Genomic DNA, 22,240 nt, shown 5'->3' on the forward strand with positions numbered 1-22,240 from the left:
GAAAAGAATGAGGCCGGAACCGATTTCATGTTACATTTCGACTCGGACCCTTTCGGACGCTACACCAAACATTGTCAAAGTCAACACGTGTGGGATTTGTGAATTTTATATCGTATTTACACAGATAAAATACACATCTGCTGAGGTAAAATGGTGGGGAAGATTAAACGCGTCCGTCAAAAGCTTCACCACGGCGCCGTGAGACTTGAAAATGAAAACCGGAAAGAGCACGCGCTGGGGAATCTAGAGAAAGCGCCGATACACTCAACACATGTGCACAGCATTGAACTCGCAAAAACAGATTTAACACAGATCAAAATAAACAGATTTGATGCAAAGGTAAGACTGTTTGTTTGTACCTGCCCCACAAATACAGTAATTCAGTTGACATGTTTTCGTTATGTACCATGGAGACAACTTGGATATAAATGTATGTAATTGGATTTTATTCCGGGTTTGTATGTTAATCATTCATTATCTAGTCAAATGTAACACCTGATATACTTACGTCATGGTATAATGCTTATGCTTTCTAAGAGAAATGTCTGCCTACTGTTAATATATCCCCACGTGACCTGTTGTGAACTTGTGAATGACATCATTCACGTGTTTTCTATGTAGGCTGTTCATTTTCCTAGAGGAGTGTTTGCCGGGACAAAAATCTCTGCTGAGTCTTTAATTCAAACTCTGAAGTTTGATGAACCGTCAAATGTGACTGTAACCACACAGCCAGATGTTGAACCCAAAGGTGAGTGATGTCTGTCACACAATTTCAACTGTTTTAACAGAGATTTCAGAGATATGCATTGAAGGATAGAATCGCTTACTCGTTCTTTATTCACATTTATCACATTTGAGATGATCAGCCGAACTTTAAGGGATAGTCCACCCAAAAATGTAAATTCTGTCATCATTTCTTAGGTTGTTTCAAACCTAAATGTCTTCGTCTGTTAAAGACAATGAACGATAAATCTATGAATGTTATAAGTTCTGTGACATCATCCACAACCGTAATAGGAAACAAATGTTCTATATTTTGGTGAGATATTTTGAAGAATTTAGGAACACACACAGTTCTGGTGCACCTTTGACTACCATTTCATTTTTCCTACTATGATGTCGCAGAATAGAAAGATATTTGAAAGAATCTTATTTTCACTGTGTTTTTACGCAGGTATGTAATAACTTGCGGGTGATTAAATGATGACGGAAATGTCATTTTTGGGTGAACTGTCAATTTAAGTCAATGTATTTGTGCTGTTTTTAAATCGTAAGTTAACTTCTGTTCTTCTGACCTCCGATTGGCTGCCATTTCTTTATTATTTTTGTCATTTAAAAAAACTAAACGTTTTGGGGAACAACCAATTTTCTTTGGCACAACTATTTAAAGATTTGTACGTTTTTACGCAATTATATTTTTGGCTCATTTGAAATATTTACACCTTAAGACAATTAAGACATTTACACATTTCAGTTACTTGACTGTGTTAACTAGAAAAAGCTTTTATCCTTAAATAAAAAAACGTGAGTAATCGTAATACTTTTATTTTTTAAATGCCACAGTGTTTGAAGGCTGCAATGCATGCAAGCATATGACCACTAGATGGCACAATGTAGCATTTTTATTTGAGTTCTGATCAATTCTTATGTGAAGAATGTACAGATGCTGGTGCAGTTAGTACTTAAACATTTGTGCAGCTTTGTGAAAGGTTTTAGGGCTGGTCCCCATTGTGATCACCATGCTGGGTTCAAAGATGTAGCTTTAGGTTGCTCCACTAAGTAAGTTAAGTACTCTACTGTAAAGTACGTCTATTATTGGCTTTCAAGCATTGACTTTTAATTAAAAGTATAAGTTAAGTATATGCTAAGTATAAAAAATATCATTTATTGAAAGTAAGGTGGTGTTTTTATTTCTCACTTTGGATAAAAGCGTCTCCCCAACGAATGCATGTAAATGTACTATGCATGTCTTTGGTTTTTCTATTTTGAATGTCCAACGTGTGCGAGTATTGAGGTTAAGTGAGGAGAGCTGTCCTATTTTTGCCTCTCTGCAGTAAAAAATTACTCGTGCATGAAGATCACAGTGGCTGCATCAATGCACTAACTGTATGTGACAGCTGCCTGTCTGCGCGTTAGCATGTAAATGAATGCGCGTGTCCGTGGAGGAGATCTCGCAGATTGTCAGTTAAGTGTCCCACATGCCTCTCATACAAGATCACCTTTTATTTCAGTGAATGAGAGAGAGAGAGAGAGAGAGGGTGACCAAGCTCCTGATTTTTATCATAAACTATGTTTGGATGTGTTTTAGAGAATTATATCAATTATATTTTATAGTTTAGCATCATCTTTTTGCCTGATATAGATGAAGGATGTAGTTCTCTTTCAATACGCCTCAGTCCAGGCAGCACTCGAGAGAGGTTGACATTAAGAATCGATGCGGTCTCGACTTTGCTTTGACAGAGCGAGAACTTTGGGCTCTTTAATTGGAGGTATTGGTGTCTCCACAGGACCTCGGAAATTGACCTCCTTCACCTCTAGCTCAGCTCCCTCGAGTCGAGGTGCAGGGAGTAGATGGCAGGCTGGGTGTTCTGTCCGCTGCTAATTGGCGGTGTCCGTTTCAGCCAGCTCTCGGAACATGATGCTCTCCCCGGGATGGATGTGGTGGGAATCATGGATTTCCCCCTCCCGTTCCACGGAGGCAGAGGAGAGATTGAGTTTCTAGCGTTCAGAGTAATGCGTGGAGAAATCAGCAGGTCAGAGATCCCTATCGGGCAGATACAGCGCAAAAACACGACTGTTGATATTTCTGTGGTGGCTATCGGTCAGATTGATTCACTGTCGAGTTTTCAACCACCCGTGGCTGATCTGAAAGCAGTTTAATGACAGCTTTCAATGGTTTAAATTAAGATTTGAGGGTGAACACTAGGGGTGGGCGATATATCGTCTGCGATAATATCGGGATTGTTGTGTTAACGATGTGCAAATTCTCATTATCGAGTATTTTAATTACTCCGAAAAAACACTCCAAAACACGCATTAAAACTCCACACATTCAGAGGCTGCAGCAGGGCGTCACCTGATTGCTGTTGTATGCATACACGTCGTCATCTCTCTCACAGGTTAGCGCATGGCCGCACGCATGTTCAACACCGGTTAACGAATGTGGTTATGCTAAACATTTGACAGGAGGAGACAACATGCAGACACCCAGAGCCTCGCAATCTACTTCAGATGACTTAGTTGCTAAACATGGCTCAACCTCACTTGCATCGAAGTGGTTCGGTTTTGAGAAAACTGATGTTGCGCAAAAGACGGCACTCTGCAAAGTGTGTAGGAAACATTTTGCTGTTAAAAGCAGCTCGACGACCAACCATAAGGAATACCAAGAGTATAAAAAGTTCAGAGACTCCGCTGCCCGAGAAAAGCAGACATCGGCTAAGGTACCTGCTGCACAACATACGCAGCAAACTTTAGTCGTTTAGTGGAAATGAGCCTTACGATAAGAAAAGCAACAGTGGCGAGACATTACAAATGCTATCACCAAGTTTATAGAAAAATAAATGCTGCCGATTCAGTAGGTGGGGAAAGTCGAAATTATTTCAGCTCAACTGCCCTCCCCAACTTATTTCATGTATTATAATTTCATCTTGCTTGTATGCTGTACAATTTACATTATAGCAGAGGTGTACAACTGAATGTTTACTCAGAGTTCGATGTTCTTACACTTATTCAATTAGTGTTTTGTATGTCTTTGAATTGTTTTTACTTGAATACTTACATGTTAAAGAAAATAAATAAGCACTGTTTTCATTCAACATGGTGCCCATTATTATCATCAGTGAATAAGTAACTTAGACTTTTAAAAACACATTTTTAATGGAAATCGTCTAATTATCGTTATCGTTAAAATCGCCAAAATTATCTAGATATAATGTTTTGTCCATATCGCCCACCCCTAGTGAACACTGGTTTTTCACTTAAATTTAAATTAAAGCGTACATTTGGGTGTCATGTCTTTGAAGTTTGAAGCTAAATCGGATGCATAAAGTTGATCAAATTAAAGTATATTTTAATTTATTTGACAGTAGTTTGAAGCTTAACGTTAATAAGAAAGACTACATGAAGCAAGGTTATTTTAGTTTACTATAATTAACATTTTTGTATATTGCATAAACTTAAACTAAATGAAAAATCGATATGTTTCCTCAGAATACACTGAAAAACGTTTAAGGCACTAAAATGTAAAAGCAGACAAATAATAAAATGACAAAATAAAATTAACATGAAATATAAAAATAAAAGCTTTAATAAATACATATATTTACATTTATTTAATATGAAATGCTAATTAAGTTTCTGTCACAAATAAAAAATATTTTTCTAATTAAAAAATAATAATTTTATCGTCTTGTCGATCCAAATAATTGCTTTGTCGTCAATGTAAAATTATTTGTCAAATTATTTACATGCATATTTACATAAATATCACCCCAATCCCACCCTTTATGACCTCATTGTTTACCTTTGCATGGCATTGTGTAAAAAGCTGATTCGGCTCATTGCGTCATTTTCTGGAGTTTTACGTTGTGTTCTTTCCTTTATATATCGCAGTCTGTTCGATATCTTATCGAAACGCCTCTGTGTGTCTTTATTCAGAGCGAACTGTGCAGGTTTTCCTCGGGCCGCTGTAGTTTTTTCCATCATTTAAATGGACGTATATAGACATGTATAGAAATGCATTTAGAACGCCTGTGCGTGGTTTTCTGGGACTGGTTTTGATGTGTACATGACACGCGATCGTTCGTGGCTAGTAAATACCTCTCTGGTTCCTCCCATGGGTCTCCTGCAAGGAACCAGCATCAGATCTGTCTGAGATTCAGCTTTCTCTCGCAGGAAGACGATGGATATTTAAGATGTGCCTAACACACCAGCACACACACGCCTCTTAAACGATTGACACCAATCAAATAGCAGATGCAGAGATGAAGAAATGATGTGCAGCAGTTGCCTTTGAAGTGGATAACAAAATACGATCCCCTGTCGGAAAAGAATAAAAGTGCTTTTTGCCGTTTCAATAAAGGACGTATTATACACAATAAAATTTCCAGATGCTGCTGTGACACACATGGATTTTTTCCAATTAAAAGGATTAAAATCACGTTTATAAAAACAAAAAAAATGTGTGTGGATGTTCATATACAGGTTTTTTTTCATATAGTTTTTACTAATATATTTACAATTTCTGTAGCTGAATATCTTAAAACTTGTCAGTAACATGTCGGTTCAATTTTGAACTATGAAATAATAAAAAATAATAAGCCTGTTCTTGTTATGAAGCATTTTATGAGCGTTTTCTTGTTTTATAAAAAAAAGCGCTTAACAAATTGATTAGACATAATAAAGAAAAAACATAAATATTTTATGAACAAGTCAAAAGAAAATTCTCATTTATAAGGCAAATAACACACAAAAGCAACTAAATAGTCTTTATTCACATTTTAATATCTACACTTGTACTGACACATTTTCTCAGAAGTCAGAAATTAGTCAAGCTTCACATTCAATCATTAAAACGTATTTTTCATAAGACAAAAAGGACCAGTGTGGGTCATCTCACAGTCTTGATGTCTTTTTTTAGCGACCAAGGATTTTACCCAAACGTTTCTTTTCTTCGCAGCGTTGCTTGGCAACCGAAAGCTCCATTTAGGATCATAATCGCAGAGGTCAAGAGGTCATTTTCATTCTTTTCTCTTTATAGAACTGCATTCATTAAGCATCACGTTATTTTCAGGGAACATTTGAATCAATGACCATTGTTGCAGTAACGGTGATCAGATGCAACTGCATTTTAGTGGCATTTTCGATATGTTATAAATTTATATTATCAATCTAAAATTGCCGTTTCCTATGTGGGAGAAACGTTTAACCTCTGTGTGTCTGTGGTGGATGAATGAATCTCTTTCTCTCTCTCTATCTCTCTCTGTCACACACATACACACAGGTACATATAGTTTCCACTCGCTTTGTTCCCTGGAGTTTAGCATTATCATTAAACACACACCGTGTGGTTCCCCTGATTAGACAGACATTTCCAGCAACAGGAAGTGACGTGCATTTAAAACAACTGACATCCTGCTTTAATCTACACACAACACAAATCCCTTCTGTTTCACCAGACAAACACACATTATTATCTCCCATTACACACAGGATCCCACAGCTGGGCAATGTGAACGTCAGATTTAAGTAGTTTGTCATTTGCTTTTCATTATTGTTGTATTTGTACTGTTGTATATCACTGTTGTATTTTTACGCAGCCGTGTTTCATGTTAATATTTTAAACTTTATTATTTAATCGGAATTGACTTTAATAACAAATAAGTCAAAACTCTTTTCGCTTATTTATTAAATGTCTAGGTTCACATGAGCCACGTTATTGTTGCGTTATCCGCACATTATCCTTTAGGAAAATGTACATTTATATTTGCATGTGTTTTTTTTCATGCATGTTCAAATGTAGATTTTAACGTTCATTTTGTTAACATGTGATTCTTCTCTTCGCCCGTGAATTCAGTGCAATGTGGGCCGAAATACGATTTTGTGTTTTATTTGGCAGAAGCTTATATTCAATTCCACTGTTTAAGGTGATTGTGTGATTTCTTTTTAAGCATAATTTAACAGTTTTGGTCTTGACAGATGATAAAATATCCCATAGATTTGCATTAAAAGAGAGACCTGAACCATACTGTATCTAGACATCAGAACATCATAGAGGTTTAGTGTTTGTCTCCTTTAAACCAAACAGATTTGACCTATCAATAAGCTTAGCACGATCTCTGCAACCAATCACAGAACCCCTAGCATTTCTTCAGAAAATGTAGTTCTGTTGTTTGGTTTATGTATTAAAATTCTCTATTTACAGCGAATCTGAGTGTTGTATGATTGATTTTTTTTCAGGTTCAGAAGAACAAAAACAACAGTCCAAGAAATCCAAAATGAAGGACCGTAGAGAACGATGGCTTAACAGTAAGTTGTTTCATCTTCAGTTTTCAACGTTTCTTTCCTAAATCCCTCAAAGAGAAACGATGTGCATGTGTCTGTTTTCGCATTAAGTTCTTAAGCCGGCCTACGGTTGTTCTCTTGGGCCGACGGGAACTTCAGCGATGGATATGGCAGGATTGTTAACGCTATACTTTGATTCTGACGCCTGTAAATGTTTCATCCGATCGATGCGTCGTGTAACACAAGCTTGCACCGAGGTTATTATAATTAGCATCTAATGAGGCCTCAGCTGTAACCCAAGATTGCGGACATGTCAGATTTACAGGAAATGAAAAAGAGGAGGAAAAATAAGACGTCGACGGACATTGGCTTGAATAAAAATTTATTTGAAGAAAATATCTTTATAATAAATTGCGTAATAACCCGTCAAAATAAATGTTTGGTGGAATTATCACACGCATGTACATCGTCTACTTTAGATTCATTTATTTTTGCAAACCCTTATCTTGACCCAAACCCTTATCTCATTTTGAGTTGTATGTCAGATTGGTTAATATTTGGTTTAGACAACCATATTCAAGCATCTATACTGTACATTGAGAAGTCTGGATAGCATCACGTTCTATTTGTTTTTGCAAACAGTTCAACCATAGGTTTCTTAAAAAATGCTGGTCAATTTGTTATGCAGTTACAAAAAAATTTAATAAGGAATGACATAAAAAGGAATTATTGTATTAAACGTAATCTTCTAAAACTCCCATAATGCATCTGAGATCCCATTCCAAGATGAAATATGACGCGTTCTTTGTGTTTGTGAAATGATGTAGACAAAACGACATGCCACGCTTTATGAAGACGGTATTTTCCCATCCAACATTTTTAAACAAAGTTGTTCTTCAAACCTGTTCTTTCTTCCCTATATGTATTTGTTGTTTTTGGATGGGAGTCACCTTGTGTGGACTGGTTTCTGTCACTGACGTTTGCTCGTAGATGGGTGACATCATTCAGTTCCCTCAGTAGTTATTTTTTGGCTTAGACATGAGAACATGCTACATGCATTTAAAACCTACCATTTCATTAAATAACAATTGAATTATTAACTATTAGAAATGAAAACGACAGAGGCCCTTTTAAGAACCATTTAGATTTTCAATAATTGAACGAAGTAGTTTTTAAATGGGGAATACTGCAAATTTGTATAGCTATAGTTAGGTAATATGTTTAGACTCAAAATCGTAACCCAGGACCTGTTTTTGATGAAGTTTGTTTGTTTGTCGTGTCTAGAGATTAGCACGATTAAACAGGAGCGTGAGCAGCAGGTGGCGCGAGCGCGGAGAAAAGCCACACCCGTCGTGGGAGACATGAGACCGCTGGCCGACGCCCTTCCTGAACTCTCCCAGCTCCTCCCATCCCTGAAACACCCTGCGGGCATACAGCGGAAAAATAAAACGTAAGTAAATCCTGCGTCAGATCAGAAAAATCGGGCATTATTAAGTAGATCATTATTTAACATGAAAGCACGCACATGCATTACTATGTAACAATGCATTTGCGTTTGTTAATCTCTTTACACTGCACACTTTAGGCTTTTTTGCCTTGCCTTTATCTAAAAAAAATATTTCTTTTGAGTTTCTGCCACCCGTGCATATTCTTTCACCTAGTGCCATATGAAGTTCTGCCTTGGTCCATCTATACAGCAAACTTAATAGTTATGGTATAATTTAATTCTGAATTATTACAACGTAATACGGTTACAGGTAAAATGGCAAATGTAACAGCATCCAACGTTATCGTCCCTCATGACGTTTTTATTTATAAATGTGATTAAACCTGCGTTACCGTACGTGTCCTGATGTAAACCTTAAGCAGTATGTGCAAAACAGAAAGTTTATTAACATTTTTTGTACATTGTTTGCCTGTTTACACAAGCGGATGAAACTTTGACAGCCGGTCTCATTTGTCTGATGTGTGAATGCTGTGATCCAGGACACAATTGTCTGTTTATTGCTAGTTTGTCTGTTGTGAAATATTTTTGTTGTATTAGTATTGCTTGAGGAACTCGGAAATAAACAAAACAAAAACAAAGTTTTTATGCCATTAGGTTTATATATATTGAGCAGATTTTACTTTGTGTTTATTTTATATGTTTAACATGTTTGTTATTGTTTCGTCTCAGTTTGATTAAGAGAAAGCCGGAACCTACAGACTACAGTGTGATGAAACCGGCCCAGAAACGAAAGCTACTGTAAGATTATACCAGTCCTTTAATGTAAAAAAGAATACAAATATGCATAAAGAAATAGATTTTTGTGCATTGTTATTTGATGTGAAAATCTAACTTTAAAAAAAAAAAACTTTAAATATATAAAAATATACAATCATTATATAATTATACTTTATTTTTTATTTTTGGGTTAAACATGATAATTGTTTCTTAATATTTAATTTTGTTACACAGTTAAATGGAGTTTAATTATATACTTTCAAATACAAATTTATAAGCTACTCTATACATATAAACACATTATTGCTTTTGAGATGTAATTGTTGAATTTAAACATTAAAACGTTATTATTTTGTTCTGGCTGTAGCGAGGCCGAGGCGTCCAACTTCAGTGAAGCCATGAAGAATCCCGCTTTCAAAACCAACCCCTTTGCTGCGATTGGCGAACATCTACGGAAAAGACTAAAACAGGAAGACGAACAGAGTTAAACTCAAAAACTATACCTCAAATGTACGTTGATCGTACTCCAAAACAAACAAATTAGAATTTCATATTGTAATGTAAAGAAATATGGCAACATGCAGCATTGGTTAAAGTTGCCATATTTCTTTCCATTAGAATATGAAATTGATAATGCAATTCCTGGCACTACAGTACGGAAAACACCATATTTGACAGCTTTGCTTGAGATCGGAGCGTAATTTAATAAATGAGTCTTCAAGCGTTGAATGAATTATCTGCTTCTCTGGTTTTCTGATTGAATTATCATGTTAGCAGATGTGTAATTGGCATTTTCATGACAATCTGGTCCGCATGCTCATGGCTTATATGCTTCAGTATTAGTAACGTTTGCTGATGCAACAAATTCTGTTATTAGATTTTAACTAATAATTATTTAAAATATTTTTATCAAATGGGCAAGATATATCTACTAGATAAGGTTATAACTAGGGACCATAATATCTTCCAGAGACTTTGATGTGAACTCTTTCATTTGGGCTGGTTAGCTTCTCCATTATTTCTAGCTTTAGTTTAGTCAAATTAGATTTTTGGTAAAATCTGCTAATAAAGTTACTTTTACGTACTGTACCGTATTATGTAATATCTGTTCAGATACCAACCTTCAATTAAACAGAGATCACACTGTATTTCCATGGCAACTCATCACAAATCTCTGAGAATATCGCTAAAGAGATAAAGGCCAAACAGGAAACGCAGCTTTATCATTAAAATGACATGTCTTTAATCAGTCATGATGTCAGACGGTCGCTTCCATGATCTTTAATGTCTGATATCTAAGAGAAACCTCTTGTTCACTTTTATCACACCAAAAAAGGTGACCAAAAGGACGTAAAAAGCACATGATATTTAGAAATATACCCTAACTGCAGTTTTCTGGATCTCTGAAGTTATCCAGAGAAAAGACTGATGTAGGTGTAGATTTCAGATGCTGTGTTCACCCACGCAATATTATCTCAGTGTGATTCTGCTGTTTGTCCTTAATCCGGTTATTAAAGCTACAGGGTAGGATGTGCTGGAGTGTTGGATGTTTTAAAGTAAAACAATTCTGCCTTAACAGGTCCTATTTTTATTACATAATCCAGAACCATTATTAATGCGTAATTACAAGTACAATTCTCAATAATCCAATGCAAATAAAGAATTGATATTCACAAAATGCTTCAGAATTCAAGGAAGTTGATGGCACAATGCAAAAAAAGGTTACAATATTATGCAAAACACATTTTATATAATTGGTCAATTGTTTTGTTTCTATAATCCTATATAGCCCACGTCCCTTTCATCATAAGTTTCTAACTCATAAATATAAAATCAAACAGCTCGTGAGCAAAACGAGTTGCTTTCATCTCAAATGTGTTTCTAAAACACTGCACTGCCTGTTATATAAACCAATATGCATCAGTATATGGGGGCGGCCTGCGCTCGCGTGCCGCACTGTGATAACTCCTCGTCTCATCCGTCAGTGGGACGTATGCTTATCCACCCCAATTCACATGAATCACACTAGTGCCCACCCTCCGTATGATTCACACGCAAGGTCAGAAGCAGCAGTGCCTCTTCATGACAATAGATGGTCTGAGGGGGGCCGGCTGACTCAGGGGCCCGCCGGGGCCGTCAATGCACGCTGTGGAAATCAAGGACACGTTGACCTTCCGAGACAATAAAGTCTTATGCTATTATTTTTAGTTGGCATTTTTTTCTTTGACAAAGTAATAAATCTGGCAATTATAGTATAATATATATTTGCTGTATTTATAATTTAGCATGTATTAAGCATTTAACATCAGTTTTATGCTTCCATTATATACGTAATAGTAACGTTATAGTGTATATCATTTAAAACCTCAAGACGAAACCTAAAATTATTTAATTACTTCACGCTTAAAAAAAGTGTACCGTTCTTTTAAATGGCACGTGACACGTTGTAATACAGTCGTCGCGTTCATACAGTTTTCTTTTAAAACGTGGGCTTATTAGTCGTACATCGTTTCATAATTAAATGTAATAATTAATAATTAATAAAAATAAATATGCTAACATTTTATCAGGTCATTTTAAGTTTGTCCACGTTCATGATGTCAAACCGTTCAACCAATCAGCGCGATCATCTTGCCCGTCAAGCCTCGGTGCACCAATCACACGTCGCAGTGTAGATCATCCCGCCCACTCCCTGGCCAATCCCATGGCGTCTGCGGTCAGTGCTCCTCTACATCCATTGCATTATCTGTAGCGCAGATGAAAACACGTTAATTCAATGATTCATTGCACGATATGCAGCGATGCGCTGCTTGCGTTAACACATCCGCTACGTGTTCGTGTTTTTGCCACCGACTGCGATAGATCTTTCCTCACGTTTTATTTCTTTTTTCATATCGTTTTGTTTATTGGAGGCATTTGGTCCGCCCGCATCCCTCTCATATAAACCGGACAATCTACTGTAAGTATTATTCATCTTTCTTCACATACGCGTTCGTTTCATTAGCTGTTTTATCCATATGTGTGAATGAAAGGCAGAATTGAATGTAGTGAATGGTCCACTATACGTGGTTCAGCATCGTGTGGTAACCTGCGTCTGGAGGCAGAAGATGCCAATGACAATTATCCGAAATCCTGGTCCTGAAATCTTGATCCTGAAATCTTATTGAAATAATCGCAAACTAGTTTTTTCCCCTTGGCTTTTAAACACGTGCTGTGAAAATCAACAGTTTATGGAAACTGATCGCTGGTGAATGGAGCTGCTGTCCTGACTGTCCCATGTATGATGTTTTAAGTCCTCATTTAAGATCAAAAGGGTATTCTGGGCTTTAAGAACGTATCAAGTGATAAAATCTTGGTTTAATATTATGTCTCATTATTATATTAATATAAAGATAAATATGTCCAACCTTTGCTGTGTCTCAGGAGGTTGTTAGTAATTCAAAGTTCAAAGGTTCAGGTTTATTTTTATGAATTATTTTTTATTTGTTCATATATATATATAAATATAAATGTTTACATATATATACATACGTACGTACGTACATAGATATATACATTTATAGTATTTGTGTGTGTGTGTGTATATATATATATATATAGAGAGAGAGAGAGAGAGAGACTGATTTTAAGTTTGTCTGTATAAATATATATATATGTTTACATATATATATACGTACATACATAGATATATACATTTATAGTATTTGTGTGTGTGTATATAATTATATAAATATATATAGAGAGAGAGAGACTGATTATAAGTTTGTCTGTATATATATATATATATATATATATATATATATATATATATATACATACATACGTACCTACATACATAGATATATACATTTATAGTATTTGTGTGTGTATATATATATCGCATGGATGTGGAACTGAGTATGCACGCACATAAGTCACACTGTGAAACGCAGAACTTGGTATACCTAGACATTTCTTTAGAAATTATCAGTATAAATAACAAAAGTGTTACTTTTCCGCAGTACGGTAACAAAGTTGACTTCAGTTGTCTAAATGGAAAAATCCATGACTTTGGCCAGATATTTTGTCACATCTAAACGATAAAATAAATGATTTTGGTTTATTAAATTGATCAATAAAAAAATCTATTAAATCAAGCTGATTAATCTTTTATTTTGAAATGGAATCCGTGACTTTTATTTGAGAGAATAGTTTTTTATGTTTCTGGCCTGTTTGTCAATGAGTGTTTTAGTATATTTTTTCTTGCTCGTAGTGTTTCGTCAAGGTTGTATGAACGTGTGTTGTTTAAATTATTCTTTTGTCACATTTCCAATAAATCTATGCTTAGTCATGAATGTGCTGAACAATCTTTTGAATGCACCAAATTTGCAGATTTTAGCCAATTTTAGAACCCAACAATAAATTTACGGTGGAATAACATCATAATTCTCAGACTATTGTTGTAGCATGCATACTTCAAAGTATGCTCATTTTCTGTACGTTTTGAGCACTCAGAAAAACATTCTACATCGACCCAAATGTTCTGTATATAGCATCAGAGTGCACTACATTGGATAGGCCTACTATATCCCACAATGCAACATGCTTGACCTTCAGTTGCCCATGTGGTGAATGAATCTGGGACAACTTGAAGGGAGATTGAAGGAGTAAAGATTATAAAAACGAGGCGTTTCTATAGCTGCACAAACCTGTGTTTAAGTTTTGTCATTTGTAGATTGGTTTTCCCAAAAGTGTGTGTCGTGTTTGAGCGTCCCATCCACGGCCTTTCACATGGCGTCGTCGGCTTTACCTCATATACAAGACGAGTTTTTATTTTATCTGACAGGTGTTGTTTAATCTGTAGCTTGGATTGTCCAAAATATTAGTCATGGTTTTTGACACCAAACTCAACAAGTGTTGATCTCGCTGAATAAAATTTGATCTTTCTGCACATTTACATTTCAAAGACAACTAGAAGCCATTTGTGTCTTGATATTTCTATTTTGGATGGTTGATATTTAGCATTTCCGTGCAGATTTTCCTTTGATAAAACTTGTAGGTCATTATGGCGTTGGACCCCATTTGCTTACTCAATGGGAACATTTTAATTAGATTTCCTCATAACCGGGCTGACCGCTCATTAAGACGCTTGTTTGTTATGGATTTTCTTTCTTTTGACATTCATTTTCAAGTTTATTTCCCCTGATAAAACTAGTTATTAGTGTGGTTGATAACACATTCATACACACAAAACTATTTATGAAACGCTAGTACGTTTTGGCATTACTCTAATGTTGTGAAGGACTTTTCATATATTTTCAAAATATACAATTGTATCTTTTTTGAATGTAGCTCAATTGGTAGAGTCATGGATTTAATTCCCAGATACTGATAAAATGTATAGCTTGTATAGACTATTACTTTGAATAAAAGTGCCTGCAGTGCCAAACGCTTAAAGTAAAATGTGTGCGGATTACAGCACCGAACCGTTAAAGATGATCAGGGCTTTCAGTTTTGGATGAATATGTTTATGCATACAGGAGCACTAAGTGGTAAAGAGAAATTGTTACTCATCCTATGTTTCTACACATCCTATCATTTTTATATGTGGATAGAAATGATTATAAACATCTATTCCAATGCGCTTTGTTAAATAAAGAGATATTTGAACAGAGCCCTTCAATAGAATAATGTCTGTATCAATGAAAAATAATGAATTCATTTTTTTATAATATTTAGTAATTGTCCTCAGTTTTATGGACGGGCTGTGCTATATCAAAGAAAAATGTGATATGCCATAGCAGGCTAAATAATGCATACTCCGTTATGCGAGACAATAATTATCTATCTTAAAATCTATTTCTTAAGAAATTATATAACCTTGCACTACACAACATTTGGCTTAATAATGCAATGTGCAATAGAATAGAAATAGAAATATAATGGAAATTATATAACCAACATACATATTTGACATGATTTCTGATTATTGAACGTCTTCCACACAAGTCTCTCTGCTATCTGCGTTAACTTAAAACTTATAGACTATAGACCCCATCGCGAGATGTAAACACTGGTCTAGAAGCACTTCCGGTTCTCACAAATCTCACATATATAAATTTTAATTCGGTAATAAATGTTCTATTAGTTGCATTTTGTTCAACCATTGTGTTGTGTTAAAAACGTTTGTTTACCTCGTCCAAAGTGGTCTATATGTAACTTTGAATTTTTTAAATAATTCAGTTATCGCAAAATATTGCGATATGCATATATGTATATATGCAAACAGGCATTTCTTACGTGTATAGTTTTATATTAAATGAAATGCTAAATTCCATAAGAGTAGAAAAGGCACGTCAGGACAGGATCTATGTGTGTGTTTTTGTGTGTGTATGGGGGTCTTATCGCAGCAGGTGGTGTTTTATTGTGTGTGAGATATGTGATGTGCTCTCACTTAAAGGCTGTGATGTGTTTGGAAGTTTCAAAGCGGCATGTCATTAATTTGCATTGTTTCTGTAAGACTTTTCGCCTTCACAGATTTCCCAGTGTAACCTTATAAATGAGCATCATAGATCGGTTCTATGGCAGCTGTAAGTTAGGGCTATAAGAGTTTGGAAAACACGCTTACAACTTACAATATCAGGAAACACAATTTTGCACAACATATCAGTGTCGAAGGACACCTGGATCCTTTGTTAGTCGTAAGGATCACCATCGAGTCCAACTGCTTTTAATTTTAAATGATTGCGTGTTTTAGCCCTGGCTTCTTTGTTTTTTTCTATCGAAAGCAGACATTTCTGCGTGTTTTACCAGTCAAGAGAACGTGTCCTGGCACTCAAGGGGTCGTGTCCCGGCGTGTTCATGCGGGAAAGTGACGTCAATGCACACCCTTTATTTCACTTTAAAAGATCATTTTGATCCAATTTGTCTTAGATAAGACATGAGAAAATATATTGGAATTTAGAAAATGCTAAAGCATGGAAAGGTCAACATGGTGGTTGATGACAAAAAATCTATAATTTTGTATTATACATTTTTGATATATATGTATTTAGATAAAAATATTTTTATCACATTTTATTCCTAGTTGCAGTAGAAGTTCAACATGACGGAATGATTTCATTTATTATTTCTTTTTCCTCTTTTCTACCTTTCTTTACTTTCTTTTATTTTGTCTTTTCTTTCCCTTTTGTAAAATAACACCACTGACACCACTGTCACCTCTAAGCCAAACTTTCTTCAGTTTAATGGTTTTGTCATTAACATCTTATAATATATATTGACTCACTCCTGGCACGGTCACGCTGTAATCCGGCTGAGATGAAGTCGGGGCCAGCGTCACTTTAACAGATTGATTAATGTTTTCTATCTCAAATCATTCCTCAAGCAGCTTTTGTTATACCGAGTGTAAAACGATCTGTAATAATATCTTTGCTCTGACGTTTTAATACACGGACAGATATATGATCTTTAACCGTGTGTTTTCTCTATGATAATGATTTCATAATGTGTTGTTAAAGTTGACAAGCTCTTTTTAGTACTTTTTATTGGTTAGATATTTGCAAAACCCGATGACAAACATAAAGAGTGGCTAATAATAATGATTTATGACCAAAATTTAACATCATGCAATATGAAGATATAAGGTTTCAGAAGGACAGCAGCCATATCGTGGTATTTTCAAAGTATATAAAAGCCTCATATCGATTCGTATTAAACTCTTTAAAGTAACAGAGACATTTACGTGTTAAAATATGAGTTTAAAAGACTACATTTCTTTAAAAGACTACATAGTTCTTTCTCTCTCTCTCTTTATTTCTATGTGTCCCCAAAACAACTGAAATTGAAAATAACGAAAGGCCCAGAAAAAGTTAAGTTAGTTTAGTTGCTCATATTTAGTTTCGTCCATGCAGTTTTTTCCAATAATAAAAACAAAGACTTACGTCGTATGTGTGCCTTTTATTCGGAAGATATTTATATTTAGACTTTTGTTTGTAAAGCTCTGAATTAACCATCTTCACCTAATTTGACATCAATGATTTGCTCAGACTACACTGCCATCTACTGGCTGTTTATAGCTGTTGCTATACTATTTAGTGTAAGTGTACACGGTCACATACTGGCGGTTTCAGAATAGTGAATTACAGCCCTGGTCTTGTTTGTCCCTTCAAATTCCTGAAACAAAACATGGTCTCACGTGTTTTGATTTGTTTTCATCTTAATGCATATTCAGAAAGTGGATTCTTCTTATCTTCTGTGGATGGTTAAAACCTCTCATTTTATTATCATTTATGTATTACAGGAACAGGTAAAGAACAGGTGTGTATCATGCTCTGACAAACACACAGAGACATGTTAAACATGTGATTTTGGGCTCCTATAGTGTCCACTAGAGGGAGCCAGAGTGTTAGAAATAAAATCTAGTGCATTACTTACATTTATTTCATCAGTTGAGGGATCATGCTTACCCAAAATACCCCAAATGAAAGGATTGGTCATTATGAAGTGTCATTGCCGGCTCTTATTTAACTCATTCAAGCTACTGTGTTTTGGAATCAAACCCATAGCCTATGCGGTGCTAACGCAACGCTCTACCAATTGAGCTCCAGGAATCGTTTTTTGTGTTTGTCTGTATGAGGGTGGGTTTAGTACACTTCACGCGTGGTTGCATCCCACCAGACACCCCCACCTCTCTCTTCACAAACACACAACACCTTCCTCCTCCCTTTATTTCCTCCTGTCTTTCGTTCTCGTTCCTCACTCCTGAAGTGTACAACAGATCAGCAGAGAGAGTTGGAGACTTGCTTGTGGTTTTGCACTTTATGGCTCAGTCGCAGAGCTGCTCTCAAAACATGGGCACTTATTACTCCCTCATACGTAGGAGATTTAAGAGGAGACGCAAAAAACGGTCCGAACGCAAAGGTAAACTATGTGCGTTTCATACTATTTTTAAGTAAACAATTTAGATGTAGCTGCTAAACGTCTGCCAAATGTTATGTCAACGTTGTTGACATTGTTTGTCTTTTAACAATTAAACGATTTTGAGAAGCTAAAGGTGTAACATTTGTTTTGAAGACTTCGTTTTAGTGTGAATGAGTGTGTTTGTAAATATCTGTGTTAGTATTATTTCCGACACTTGTATTTGTTTCGTTTCGTTCATACCTGGAATGCTTATTAAAAAGTTTGGTAATTTTATAGTAAAAATGCATATTGTTGCACATAGCTCATGTTTGATATTCTAGCAATTGTTTTGTCTATTAAGATGAGTCACCACAGAGTTGCAAGTGTCAAAATTCTAAACAAGTTTGTTTTGAGAAATTTTCGTGGACGATCTTACGAATAGGGTGGATGAGCTCCCTCTCTCTCTCTCTCTCTCTCAAGATTCAAGATTCAAAAAAGCTTTATTGGCATGATAAATAAATTGTACATTGTCAAAGCAAATCTGTACAAAATAAAATAAAACTATCCAATATAAGCAACTATATGTAACAATTGAGACATAAAAGGGGCAGGGCGAATATTGACAAAAGTTCTTAGTGAAAGTGACAGGATCCTATCATAAGTGTCAGTGTTGTGTCAGTGTTGTGTCAGTGTTGTGTTGTGTCAGTGTTGTGTTGTGTTGTGTCAGTGTTGTGTCAGTGTTGTGTTGTATCAGTGTTGTGTTGTGTTGTGTCAGTGTTGTGTCAGTGTTGTGTTGTGTTGTGTTGTGTTGTGTTGTGTCAGTGTTGTGTTGTGTCAGTGTTGTGTCAGTGTCAGTGTTGTGTCAGTGTTGTGTTGTGTTGTGTTGTGTTGTGTTGTGTCAGTGTTGTGTTGTGTCAGTGTTGTGTCAGTGTTGTGTTGTATCAGTGTTGTGTGAGTGTTGTGTGAGTGTTGTGTTGTGTTGTGTCAGTGTTGTGTCAGTGTTGTGTTGTGTTGTGTCAGTGTTGTGTCAGTGTTGTGTCAGTGTTGTGTTGTGTTGTGTCAGTGTTGTGTCAGTGTTGTGTTGTGTTGTGTTGTGTTGTGTTGTGTTGTGTTGTGTTGTGTTGTGTCAGTGTTGTGTTGTGTTGTGTCAGTGTTGTGTCAGTGTTGTGTTGTGTCAGTGTTGTGTCAGTGTTGTGTTGTGTTGTGTTGTGTTGTGTCAGTGTCAGTGTTGTGTCAGTGTTGTGTCAGTGTTGTGTTGTGTTGTGTTGTGTTGTGTTGTGTTGTGTTGTGTCAGTGTTGTGTGGTGTCAGTGTTGTGTCAGTGTTGTGTTGTATCAGTGTTGTGTTGTATCAGTGTTGTGTCAGTGTTGTGTGAGTGTTGTGTGAGTGTTGTGTTGTGTTGTGTCAGTGTTGTGTCAGTGTTGTGTTGTGTTGTGTCAGTGTTGTGTCAGTGTTGTGTCAGTGTTGTGTTGTGTTGTGTCAGTGTTGTGTTGTGTCAGTGTTGTGTCAGTGTTGTGTTGTGTTGTGTTGTGTTGTGTTGTGTCAGTGTTGTGTTGTGTCAGTGTTGTGTCAGTGTTGTGTCAGTGTCAGTGTTGTGTCAGTGTTGTGTCAGTGTTGTGTCAGTGTTGTGTCAGTGTTGTGTCAGTGTTGTGTTGTGTCAGTGTTGTGTCAGTGTTGTGTTGTGTTGTGTTGTGTCAGTGTTGTGTTGTGTCAGTGTTGTGTCAGTGTTGTGTCAGTGTCAGTGTTGTGTCAGTGTTGTGTCAGTGTTGTGTCAGTGTTGTGTTGTGTTGTGTTGTGTTGTGTCAGTGTTGTGTTGTGTCAGTGTTGTGTTGTGTCAGTGTTGTGTCAGTGTTGTGTTGTATCAGTGTTGTGTCAGTGTTGTGTCAGTGTTGTGTGAGTGTTGTGTGAGTGTTGTGTTGTGTTGTATCAGTGTTGTGTCAGTGTTGTGTTGTGTCAGTGTTGTGTTGTGTTGTCTCAGTGTTGTGTTGTGTCAGTGTTGTGTCAGTGTTGTGTCAGTGTTGTGTTGTGTCAGTGTTGTGTCAGTGTTGTGTTGTGTCAGTGTTGTGTCAGTGTTGTGTCAGTGTTGTGTCAGTGTTGTGTTGTGTTGTGTTGTGTTGTGTCAGTGTTGTGTTGTGTCAGTGTTGTGTTGTGTCAGTGTTGTGTTGTATCAGTGTTGTGTCAGTGTTGTGTCAGTGTTGTGTGAGTGTTGTGTTGTGTTGTATCAGTGTTGTGTCAGTGTTGTGTTGTGTCAGTGTTGTGTTGTGTTGTCTCAGTGTTGTGTTGTATCAGTGTTGTGTCAGTGTTGTGTCAGTGTTGTGTCAGTGCTGTGTCAGTGTTGTGTCTGTGTTGTGTCAGTGTTGTGTTGTGTCAGTGTTGTGTTGTGTCAGTGTTGTGTCAGTGTTGTGTCAGTGTTGTGTCAGTGTTGTGTTGTGTCAGTGTTGTGTCAGTGTTGTGTTGTGTCAGTGTTGTGTCAGTATTGTGTGAGTGTTGTATTGTATCAGTGTTGTGTCAGTGTTGTGTCAGTGTTGTGTTGTGTTGTGTCAGTGTTGTGTCAGTGTTGTGTCAGTGTTGTGTCAGTGTTGTGTTGTGTTGTGTCAGTGTTGTGTCAGTGTTGTGTTGTATCAGTGTTGTGTCAGTGTTGTGTTGTGTTTTGTGTCAGTGTTGTGTTGTATCAGTGTTGTGTCAGTGTTGTGTCAGTGTCTCTCTCTCTCTCTCTCTCTCTCTCTCTCTCTCTCTCTCTCTCTCTCTCTCTCTCTCTCTGTCTCTCTCTCTCTCTCTCTCTCTCTCTCTCTCTCTCTCTCTCTCTCTCTCTCTCTCTCTCTCTCTCTCTCTCTCTCTCTCTCTCTCTCTCTCTCTCTCTCTCTCTCTCTCTCTCTCTCGGGTCGTGGGTCTGTGCTGAAGGCAGCAGATAGCAGGTTCAATTCAGCCAGCTCTTCATGTGTGAAGTTTAATCCTCTCATTAGAACGGCCACTTCACGCCACTAATCTCTCACCATGGTTACACCTGCAGTCCGAGAGTCGCCCAACCTGTGTAGTGTTCACCAGTTGAAGCATTTTGTTAACATTTAGGGATGTATATTCCTACCTAGTCTCTAAAACTACCGAATATGTTATTTAAACCGATCTCAAAGGAATAGTTCACCTTCAAAATGAATCCCTTTTGTCTTTTTAAACCTGTTTCACTTTATTCTGCACATGTTTTTCTGCACAATGTCAGTAACAGAAAACCATTGACCCCATTACATTGGTTTTGAGTCCATACAATTTAAGTCAACGGGAGCAACGTTGTTTGAACATTTTTCACAATATCTTTATTTGTGTTTTACAAAAGAAAGAAAATCTCACAAGTTTAAAATGACGACAGGGTGAGGAAACAATGACAACGTTGTCATTTTATAGGTAAACAATTCCTTTAAGGACCTGTTTGTTCAGCAAACTTTCCGGACACTGATGTCCATCTCAACGAAGGTGCTAAAAGTTGTTTTTTGCAGCAGCAAACCATTTCTGGTTTCAAAATCGTTCTTGAGAGAACCATTTCTTACCTTTATATTGTCTAAGGAACCCTTTTCGAGCCTGTGTGCAGATGTAGATATGTGATTGTTTTCCAATAATAGAGTCGGAACAGACACCTCCTCTTAGCAAAGTCTTTGTTCGCATAATCCCCTTATGCAAAGTAAACAATGGGCGACCTCTTTGTGTTCATTTTCCCGCTTTCAGTCTGCTGAAGGGATCTCAAGGGTGCTTGCACACTAGGCAAGATCTTGTCAGTGTATCTTTTTAACTTTTTTTTGTAGAGTTAGTTGACTGACACATTGTTGTGTTAAGGTATGTAGTTTATAAGCTCAACAGTTGGGTTAAAATATACGATAAAAACACTAAACCAACAAGTTATTTAAATGGTTGGTTGCAAATATTGCACTTTCATAGAAAATGGGGCACAGCAAATGAGATGCACCCTGTGTCACTCCAGCTCTTACACCGAGATAAAAAAGTGGACTGAAGCTCTGTTAGACGAACTGTAAGGGGGGAATGAATTCGTCGGTTTGACCAGTCGAGACCAGCCCACCTGTCTCATGTTCTGGCTCTCCCCCCGTCTCTACCTGTTCTGATGTACTGAGAGATAGATCCGTCTCAG

The 22,240-nt window shown here is 36.6% G+C and overlaps 2 protein-coding genes across 4 annotated transcripts in view; both read left to right on the top strand.

Moving 5' to 3' along the window:
• slx9 (SLX9 ribosome biogenesis factor) lies at nucleotides 1–10,900 on the top strand. 2 transcript variants are annotated; one of them, XR_013787475.1, is made up of 7 exons: nucleotides 1–339; nucleotides 622–748; nucleotides 6,958–7,026; nucleotides 8,287–8,452; nucleotides 9,179–9,247; nucleotides 9,594–9,781; nucleotides 9,845–10,313. XR_013787475.1 is itself a non-coding variant. In XM_079471602.1 (6 exons), the coding sequence occupies exons 1-6, from the start codon at nucleotides 151–153 to the stop codon at nucleotides 9,712–9,714; spliced, it is 741 nt and encodes a 246-aa protein (XP_079327728.1). In that variant the 5' UTR covers nucleotides 1–150; the 3' UTR covers nucleotides 9,715–10,900. The 2 variants fall into 2 exon arrangements, 1 of the variants encoding a protein (XP_079327728.1); XM_079471602.1 differs by having other exon boundaries at nucleotides 9,594–10,900.
• adarb1a (adenosine deaminase RNA specific B1a) overlaps nucleotides 9,704–22,240 on the top strand; it is a 24,707-nt gene continuing 12,170 nt past the window's right edge. The window contains exon 1 of one of the 2 annotated variants that reach the window (XM_079471600.1): nucleotides 9,704–9,736. The gene's annotated coding sequence lies outside the window, so the exon portion shown is untranslated. Of the gene's footprint in view, nucleotides 9,737–11,932; nucleotides 12,186–22,240 lie in introns of those variants that run through there. The other variant, XM_079471599.1, reaches the window with a different exon arrangement.

This window comes from Barbatula barbatula (genome assembly GCF_947034865.1).
Source record: "Barbatula barbatula genome assembly, chromosome: 13".
In the NCBI taxonomy this organism is placed as follows: Eukaryota; Metazoa; Chordata; class Actinopteri; order Cypriniformes; family Nemacheilidae; genus Barbatula; species Barbatula barbatula.